Raw genomic sequence first — 9,886 nt, forward strand, 5'->3', positions numbered from 1 at the left:
GAGCTAGCTCGTGAGCTGCTCGCGAGCCTAACGAGCTAGACCAAAGACATGCTATTCACCGGCGTTCATTGATTCCACCCCGAAATGCATGTGTTCAGTACTTCATAGGTTCACCATGTGATATGTTGGTTTAAACATTAATATTTAGATACAATTTCATATGATTTTCATGTTTGAACTAAAAATTTGCTTATATAAGCTATTGAAAATATTGTTTAAATTCACTTTACATGCATGGCTCACAAGACTAACGAGCCGAGCCGAGCTGGGTTTTTAGCTTGTTACGATAACGAGCCGAGTCGAGCCAGCTCGTTATCTTAACGAGCTAACCGAGCCGAGCCGAGCTGGCTTGTTATCCACTCCTATGTTAGTAGGATTTTAGTGGCCTAAACATTTTTAATTTCTAAACACCCAAAATTCACATAGCTAGGACTAAAACTGCACTACCGTATTTATTTTTACATATGGATTTTAGGTAGGGATGGGCATGGGTCAGCACATGGGTAATCTGTAACCGACTCTAGTTGTAGTAGATAAACTAAGTTTAAGTTTTATCGTTGAGATAGGTGGCGAAGGGCTAAGGGTGATAGCGGTCAAGGCAGATGGCGCGAGGCAAGGAGTCGGTGTCGGGCAACAGAGGGGGCAGTGAAAAACAACGCGACATGGCGGCTACTGACTGGCGGTGGAGGGCGCAACACGGCATGCCTTTCTTTCGTCTCAGAGCATCCCCAAGATACTAGATATATGACTAGCTAAGCTAAATTTTAGCTATTGTGTGAAAAGAAACAATCTACAAGAGAGAAGCTATATAACCTGTAGGTTGTTGGAATGACAAAATTTTTCCCTCTTGTTAACGCCATAAATTGCCGTTAAGAATTAATGCATGATTGGAGACCGAATCGGATAAGAAAAGGAGAATCGGTTAGGAAAGAGGTTGAAGACAGAACGAAGTCAGCCGATAGAATCTAAATTGGACAGGGATTAGGAGTCCGATTGGGACCGAGAGTTTTAGAGATAAATTCGGTACTAATCAGAGTCCGTGTAAATTAGTTTTATGTTTATCTTAGAGTTTGTTTAGGATTTTATATCTAATTATAGTCCGAGTGTAACAGATTAGTTGTTAACACGGATCCATATCCGGTTAGGTTAATTAGGTTCTGGGATATAAATAGTTGATCCTGCAGTTTTGTAAAATCATCAATCAGATCATCAACTCAAATTCAGTGCATCGGCAACCTTCTCGACGGCGCGAGCTCTCAGCGCAAGATTATAATTTAGAGCCTAAATTACTATAATTTAATAAGTTCACCCAAAAATGTTTTTTTAAAGATTATTGCATGGTTAAAGACCCACCTTCTTTGGATACATCAAAATAGCTACATACATTTGTAATTTCTTTCTATTGTTGCTTATAATAATATATCTTCCAGTAATCTGATTAAATAATCCAGATTACGATGATCCCTAGTTGGAACAAACAGGACCTAAATCTTTAAACCTCTGTATGTTAAAGCTTATCTCCGTTGTGATTAAAACTTGAACCTAGAATCATATAAAAGCCAAAACCGTCCATATGGTATATAATTTATAATTTAATCACATCTATTTTATACACATAAATTAAATAATAGGTAAATTTCATATATGTTTGATAAATAAATCATTGAGTTGTGGGTGTTTTTTATTCTATAAACATTTGTATTACTAAACCTCGAAGGTAAACATTTTCACCGCATGAGCTTTTTAGTCATGTCACGTGGCAAGATTATACTGTCATGCGGATCAGTTGACGTGATAGCGTTGTCTTGCTACAATAGTGATGAGTGGCATGGCAACTCTTTTTGTCACGCTAAAAGAGATACCATATGAAAAAGGTTTAGATGGTAAAAATATTTTCCTTTGAGGTTTAGTAATAAAATTATTTATTAAAAATATTTAAAAAATTCATTGTTGTGGACCTGATTTTGCTCCTTCTTTCCCGATTCTTGTTTGGTTTTGCTTCCTTTTCCTCTTATTTTCCACAGTTTTCGTTTGATTAGCTATTGCCTATCGATTGATTGCATCGGGCATGTGCAAAGGAAATGAAAAAAGAGCTTGGAGTGGATAAAATTTTTCACTTGTTTTCTCCATGAAACCGAACGTGAAGGGAACTTATAGCATCTCCAACAGTACTTTCCAAAAATATGTATTGGGTTCATCCAAAAAAAATATTAAGCATATAAATTACATACTCCTTCAACCGAAATTTAAAACTGAATAAGTTGCTCTAAATTTAGGATACAACAGAGCTAATTTTAGGCATACGTAAATATTATGAATGTATTTAGCAACTTGTTGGAGATATATTTTCTAGCCCAATTCACGAAAATCAATTTTAGAGATCAATTTTATACATCTATTAGAGATGCTCACCTTTGATTTTTCCTGCTGGAGATGTATTTGGTGACCCGAACGGTAGGAAAAGGAAAAATTCCTGTGAACAGTACTGTAAATAATTATATAGTGGTTAACACAACAAATAGTACTTCAAAACCTCTTGTAAGTTTGGAAAATCTTAAACCCTAAACCGCTAATATGTGTATCTATTGAGAGTATTATCGATTAGTCAGTTATTTTTAATTCAACAAATCAACAACCAGTAGTTACAATCATACAATCTAAAGCACACCAAGCCTAACCTATCTGAAAACATAATAAATATGTCTAAGAATTCTATTAAATATAGCTTTCAAATTTTTTAATATAAATAAACCAATTCATGTAAAAAATACCCAACATTTACATTACATATATACTTTCATGGTTCCAATCACTAAATAACTAAACTGGTCTATCTATTATTACTTTCACTGCAATTTTGTTAAATATACGTTACATGGTTTACCTTCGTTTTTATCTGAGTTTACAATTGATTGTTCAACCTATTTTAAGATACATCGATAAATAATAAGAGAAATGATGTCAAATGGTTATGTTTTAATCTAAATGATGACAAAAATCCTGACTGAAATTTCTAAAGATAACCTGAATTTTATTACTCAAATCTCTACCTTTTTGCTTATGCTAATGCTTATAAGCCAAAATTTGAATTTTTAACTTTAAATCTAGAGATGACTTTAAGTTTTTTCATCAAGGTTTATTTTTCAGTCTTGACTTTTAGATCGCTATATATATATATATATATAATTTATATATTATTTTTCGTTTATAAATATGTCGTTTGCTTTTTACACGAAAAGCCAAACAATCATCCCAGACTCCAAGTTTATGTTGGGTTAATTGGCAAAAGACATCCATAAAGTTAGCACTCTCCATAACACTACTGGTAAATAAAAAACCACCAAAACACCAACGGTAAACAGGTAGTCATGCCAAAACGCCAAAATCCACGTATTAGACTGTTTTAAATGAAAATAGACATTAAAACTCAAAAGTGACCATTCTACCCTAAGCCTTTTATTAGCCATATATTATTCCAGAAATTAATTAAAAATATAAAAATGATTTATTTTCGAATAAATAATTGTAGAAAATAGGAATAATTGTTTTTTCATGCAAAAAATACCATGACGTCTTCAAAAAGCCATATATTATTCCAGAAATTAATAAAAAATATAAAAATGATTTATTTTTGAATAAATAATCGTAGAAAATATGAATTTTTACTTACTCAAAATAGGAATGGAAGTTTTACTTACTCAAGGAAATGAATTTCTACTTACTTAAAATCAAGATGGAAGTTTTACTCAAAATCAAGATGGAAGTTCACAGAGCAAGGAGCAGTTGACAGAGCAAGGAGAAGCCTGCTGCCAAGCAGCTGGCAGGCAGGGGGCCAAGGGACCACACCTGCGAGGGATGGCCAGGGTCCAGCAGCGCCGCCTGCTCCTCCCGGTTGCCCTCGCCGCCGGCGTCCAGCAGCGCCGCCCGCGCCTGGCCGAAGGGAGCTGCCTCCTCGCCCCCTGCCCCCGCCCCTCCCGGTAGTGCGTGCCGCCCATGCCTGGCCGCCTCCTGTGCCCCACCGGAAAAAAAATTATTTGGAGGAGGGCTCCAAACCGCTACCGTTGTAGCCCGTTCCAGATAGATAACACGTGGATATCTGATGGCCCGCTAGTTCTGCTCCGCACGACGTTATTTTCCATGGGATACAGTCGGCTTAGCTTCCAGTTCAGCTCGGCTTCCAGATCGATCATTTCCTCGCCCGCCCATGTCGCCCCCGTTCCCCTCACGCCCCTTCGCTCCCGGGTTCACCTCCACCTCCGTGGACAAGCGGGCACGGACGCGGAGGCGCCGCAGACGCTGATGCGCCAGCAAGCTTGGCCCTCGACGCGCTTATCTCCGCCACGGAGCTGCTCTGCCTCGCGTCGCCCGTCATCTGCTCGGTGGTATGCACCGCCCGTCTCGTCTTCTCACCGTCTGGCACTGTGTCGGCGACTGTGGGAGGAAGGCTGTTTCACCCTCCACTGCCTCACACACCTCACGGGAGCAGCGGCATGAGCTGGCGTAGGTACCGAAGCTGCACGCCGTCGTTGCCATCACCAGCTCGAAGGCCGCTGGCTTGTGGGCGGAGACCGAGTGTGCCACCTGCTCCCGGCATGGCTGGCCGAAGTTATCTTCCAGCATGGACGAGTGAGGAAAGGATCGATCTGTAAGCCGAGCCGAGCTAGAAGCTGAGTCGACTGTCTCCCGTAGAAAATAATGCTGTGCGGAGCAGAACGAGCGGGCCGTCAGATATCCACGTGTTATCCATCTGAAACGGGTTGCAGCGGTGGCGGTTTGAAGCCCTCCTCCACAATTTTTTTCCCACCTCACTGCGCCTGCCGGTAGCGCGCACCCGCACCCCCGCCGCCAGCGTCCAACCGCGCCGCCCGAGGCCAGCCGCCTCCTCGTCGCGCGCCCATGTCCCCGGGAGCCACCGCGCCGCCGCCGGCTAGGTTCCTGCGACCACCAGCAAACAGGCAAGGCAAGGAAGAGAAAGAAGGAAAATTGCTGATTGTTTCAGAACTGAGGGTAGAAGAGTCATTGTCTCTCGGTAAAAGGCAAAGGCAAAGAAGAGAGAAGAAAAAAATGAAAACTCTAGGATGAAACATACAATAGCTAAATGAGTAGTGTTTTGGAGGTTCCTTGTTTAGTAATGGTGTTCTGTAGAGTGGTCACTTTATTGGCAATTAACCCAGTTTATGTTTGATCAGTGGAGTACTTTCTTATGTTTTAATTTTCTTCTCTGGATAATCAAGCTGGTTTCCCTCAATAAGAACAGGGTTGCAGGACACATCGATCGGCTTCCAACAAACAGCTCACCTGCACTGCATGCGAGCATGGCAACGCCCCTGGCTTCCCGCCCGACGTCCGCCATCCTCTCCACCCTCCTCTTCGCCTTCCTGCTCCGTTCCGGCCACACTCCGGCCGCTGCGTTCTACCTCCCGGGCAGCTACCCGCACCGGTACCGCCCCGGCGAGGCCCTGGCCGCCAAGGTGAACTCCCTCACCTCGCCGTCGTCCAAGCTCCCCTTCCCTTACTATTCCCTCCCCTTCTGCGCCCCGCAAGACGGCGTCAACCGCGCCGCCGAGAGCCTCGGCGAGCTCCTCCTCGGCGACCGCATCGAGACCTCGCCCTACCGCTTCTCCATGCTCAAGAACGCCACCGCCTTCCTCTGCCGCTCCGACCCGCTGCCACCGGCTACCGCCGACCTCATCATGTCTCGCATCGACGACGCCTACCACGTCAACCTCCTCCTCGACACGCTCCCCGTCGTCAGGCACGTGAAGAACCTGGCCGCGCCCGGCGTGCTCGTCCGGTCCACCGGATTCCCCGTCGGCGTGCGCGCCGACGACGGCGAGTACTACGTCTACAACCACCTCAAGCTCACCGTGCTGGTCAACAAGCCGCGGAACGGCACCACCAGGGCGGACGCGCTGATGGCGACCGCCGACTCAGTCGAGCTGATCAGCTTCGCCGGCGGGAGCAAAGACGGCGGCGGGTACACCGTCGTCGGGTTCGAGGTCGTGCCGTGCAGCGTGGAGCACGACGCGGCGGCGATCAAGGGCAAGAAGATGTACGACGAGCTGCCGGCGAGGGCGGCCGCCGGGTGCGACCCGTCGGTGGTCGGCATGCGCGTGCGCGCCAACCGGCCGCTCGTCTTCTCCTACGAGGTGGCGTTCGTCGAGAGCGGCGTCGAGTGGCCGTCACGGTGGGACGCCTACCTCGAGATGGGCGGCGCCAAGGTGCACTGGTTCTCCATCCTGAACTCCATCGTCGTGGTGGCTTTCCTCGCCGCCATCCTGCTCGTCATCCTGCTACGCACGGTGCGGCGAGACCTCGCTCAGTACGAGGAGCTCGGTGGCGAGGCTGGGGCGGTGCAGGCTGACGAGCTCGCCGGATGGAAGCTCATCGCCGGGGACGTGTTCCGGGAGCCCAGCCACCCGGTGCTCCTGTGCGTACTGGTCGGCGACGGGGTGCGCATCCTGGCCATGTCCGTCGCCACCATCCTCTTCGCGGCGCTCGGTTTCATGTCGCCGGCGTCCCGTGGCGCGCTCGTCACGGGCATGCTCGGCATCTACCTCCTCCTCGGCTTCGCCGCCGGGTACACCGCCGTGCGCCTCTGGAAGACCGTGCGCCACGGCGACAGCGCCGGGTGGAAGCGCGTGGCGTGGCGCACGTCGTGCGCCTTCCCCGGCGTGGGCTTCGCCGTCTTCACCGCGCTCAACTGCGTGCTCTGGTACAACGGCAGCACGGGCGCCGTGCCGTTCTTGCTCTTCGCCGTCATCCTCCTCCTCTGGGCCTTCGTCTCCGTGCCGCTCACGCTCGCCGGCGGGCTCGTCGGCTCCCGCGTCCGGCACGTGGAGTACCCCGTCAAAACCAACAAGATCTCGAGGCAGGTGCCGGCGGCGCAGTGCTCGCCGTGGGTGTTCGTGGCGGTGGCCGGGACGCTGCCGTTCGGGACGCTCTTCATCGAGCTCTTCTTCATAATGTCGAGCCTGTGGCTGGGGCGGGTGTACTACGTGTTCGGGTTCCTGCTGGTGGTGATGGCGCTGCTCGTCGCCGTCTGCGGCGAGGTGTCGGTGGTGCTCACCTACATGGGGCTCTGCGTGGAGGACTGGCGGTGGTGGTGGCGCTCCTTCTTCGCCTCCGGCTCCGTCGCGGCCTACATCCTCGGCTACGCCGTCTACTACCTCGTCTTCGACCTCCACAGCCTCAGCGGGCCGGTCTCCGCCACGCTCTACGTCGGGTACTCGCTGCTCATGGCGCTCGCCGTCATGCTCGCCACCGGCGCCGTCGGCCTCGCCGCCTCCTTCTCCTTCGTCTACTACCTCTTCTCCGCCGTCAAGCTCGACTGATGACGTCACCGTCCGAACAGTCGACGTCATTATGTAGGTTATGTTATCGATCGATGCGTTTTATTTATTATTATTACAGGCATAATAAGAGATCATATTTGTTCCTGATTTTGTCTTTAATTTTTTTTTTCTGGGTAATCCATGAATACACCGTACTAAAACGTCTAAAATAAACGAATTTGAGTTCGATTTAAGGAGCAATACAAGAATTCAGTTTGTATTTTATGTCTGCACGTGTCGGTTGTTTGACTTCAAGTCTTCCACTGCGTTGCTTAAGATCTATCCATGCATGTGTCAAGTGTGACTTCGTACACCTTGCTTAAGCTTTATTCAACCGGTCAACTTTTGCTTGGTCTACGGCTACAGGAACCTTTTCGTGAGCTGTGGGAGATAGGCAACCAATTAGTCTTCTCATCCTTCTTTAATTTCGACAAGCATTTAGGACCACCTTTTAGATGCTTTGAAGCGTAAACGAAACGACCCGTTAACGATTAAAAAATTATAGTTAAAATTTATATATATATATGTATGGGTTCTTAGCGATACAGAAGCAAAATTTAAAAAATAAACTAAGACCGGGTTCGACATAGGGACGTAAGTTAACTTACCCGACACGAAAAACGTAGTAATAGATTAGTACATAATTAATTAATTATTAATTATTAAAAAATATAAAATATATTAATATGATTTTTCAAAACAATGTTCCTATAGAAATTTTTTTGCAAAATATACACCGTCGGAAAGCGTGTGCGCGGAAAACAAGAACATAGGAAAACTTATCAGTCTAGCGAACGCGGCCTAAAATCATAAAGTTAACACCAAATTTTAATTTTAAAATTTAATTTTAGTTTATAATTATAAATATAAGCGTGTTAACACCAAAATTTGGTAAATTTCTTTATTGGATTTGGTTAAGGAAAGGTGCAATTAGCAGATGAAAATCTTATCCAGAAGAGACCGGATTCGAGAAGAAATCGTGAAGACCAAGGCTTGGCGGCGTAAATTTTATCATTTAATTAGAGTTAGTTTAGATTTTTCATTTATCTCTAAGGTTGTTAGAGTCCGATCGGAACTTGTATGTTAGAGATTGAATCTACATAAGAGTTTGTTATTTTATTTTATTTATTAGGAGTCGAATGTCGTATTCAACACAGACTAGCGTCCACACGAGGGTATAAATATGTATGTCTAGGGTCATTGTAAATCATCTACACATCAATTAGATCAATTACTTTCGGCACATCGCCACCCTCTTAACCGAGGTTTCAACTCCGGCGGAACTTGGCACCTGACACGGGGATTCATCGCTTCGATCTCCGGCGGAGGGGTAAGTTAGAGGAAAAAAGGCCATTAGAGGCGACCTCAACTCACCTCTAACGATCGTTAAGTAAAGAGCCATCATAGGTAACTTGTTTGCGCTAACGGCCCCTTATGTACATTCATCAGTGGTGAAACTCTCACGGGCTCCGGTTTTAGTCCGTCGGAGGTAAGGCACCTCCTAGCCCTCTCTGAGCCCGCCTAGCACCACCTATGATGATCTGTATTTAGGCCCATTAGAGGAGAGCAGGCTATGACGGACCACTATTGGGTTATAACATATGGGTCTTCGGGATTGAGAGGATCTGAAGTAACGGATGTATGTATCTTCTTTGTAAGCATCTTCATTCTGTTGGCTGGCCATAACTTTCTCGTTTCTTCTCACAGTGTCTTCAAATTGTATGTTAGCCTCTTCATTCTCTTTGCTAGCGACTTCTAAGGAGCTAGCCAGTGCTGAAGCATCTTAATCAGGCCTGATGTATAGGGTTATATGTGTATATTCATTGAATAACTGATCAACAACCCTAAATTCCATTCCAAAATCATCAATCCCACCGTCATTAGCTCCACACACGCTCATCTCCTACTCCTTCGAGGCTTCTTTAGTCCTTCTCTGATCAATTCCCCTCTCTCTCTCTCTCTGACGTCTGGTGGTAGCAGTGGCTAGGGCACCAGCCAACAGGCAGCAGGCAGCCCCACCTTGTGGTCAAGCACTACCAGGTAACTCATATTTCGGTACTGATTTTGCTTCCTTGTTATTCGTTCCTGATTATGAAGTTTATCTACCCTATAATGTACAAATTTATTTTATTCATTGAACGACTCAAATCATCGTCTCCTCAAATCAAGCGCACTTTTCATCTATCTATCACAATTTGCTTAATTCAGGTCATCCATTCAATGATCAAGAACTGCTTGCATTAGATCCACCAACATAATTAATTAGCAACCAACTAGACAACCAGAAATTTCTTTTACCAAAAAAAAAGCAATATATGATTTTTCGATGGCAAAATTTGATGGAACACTATTTCAACAATATATGTGTGTCTCTACTTGCTGTTTCAACCGAACAATATTAGTAAGAACTTTGGTATATACTCCAACTTATAATACACCAACTCCCCTTCACTACGTCCATATCCCAAATCATGCTCCTCACTGTCGTGTCTTTCTAAGATCACACCCCAAATCACATGCCCTCATGTATCCAAGGTCGACCATCATACGAG

General features: G+C 45.7%; 1 protein-coding gene across 1 annotated transcript; it reads left to right on the plus strand.

The window, feature by feature from the left end:
• The first annotated feature begins 5,296 nt into the window (after positions 1 to 5,296).
• Positions 5,297 to 7,633, plus strand: LOC102712003 (transmembrane 9 superfamily member 11). Its single transcript, XM_040527219.1, has one exon. The coding sequence runs from the start codon at positions 5,316 to 5,318 to the stop codon at positions 7,332 to 7,334; it is 2,019 nt and encodes a 672-aa protein (XP_040383153.1). The 5' UTR covers positions 5,297 to 5,315; the 3' UTR covers positions 7,335 to 7,633.
• Positions 7,634 to 9,886: the final 2,253 nt, after the last annotated feature.

The sequence above is a fragment of the Oryza brachyantha genome, chromosome 8 (genome assembly GCF_000231095.2).
Source record: "Oryza brachyantha chromosome 8, ObraRS2, whole genome shotgun sequence".
Classification (NCBI taxonomy): domain Eukaryota; kingdom Viridiplantae; phylum Streptophyta; class Magnoliopsida; order Poales; family Poaceae; genus Oryza; species Oryza brachyantha.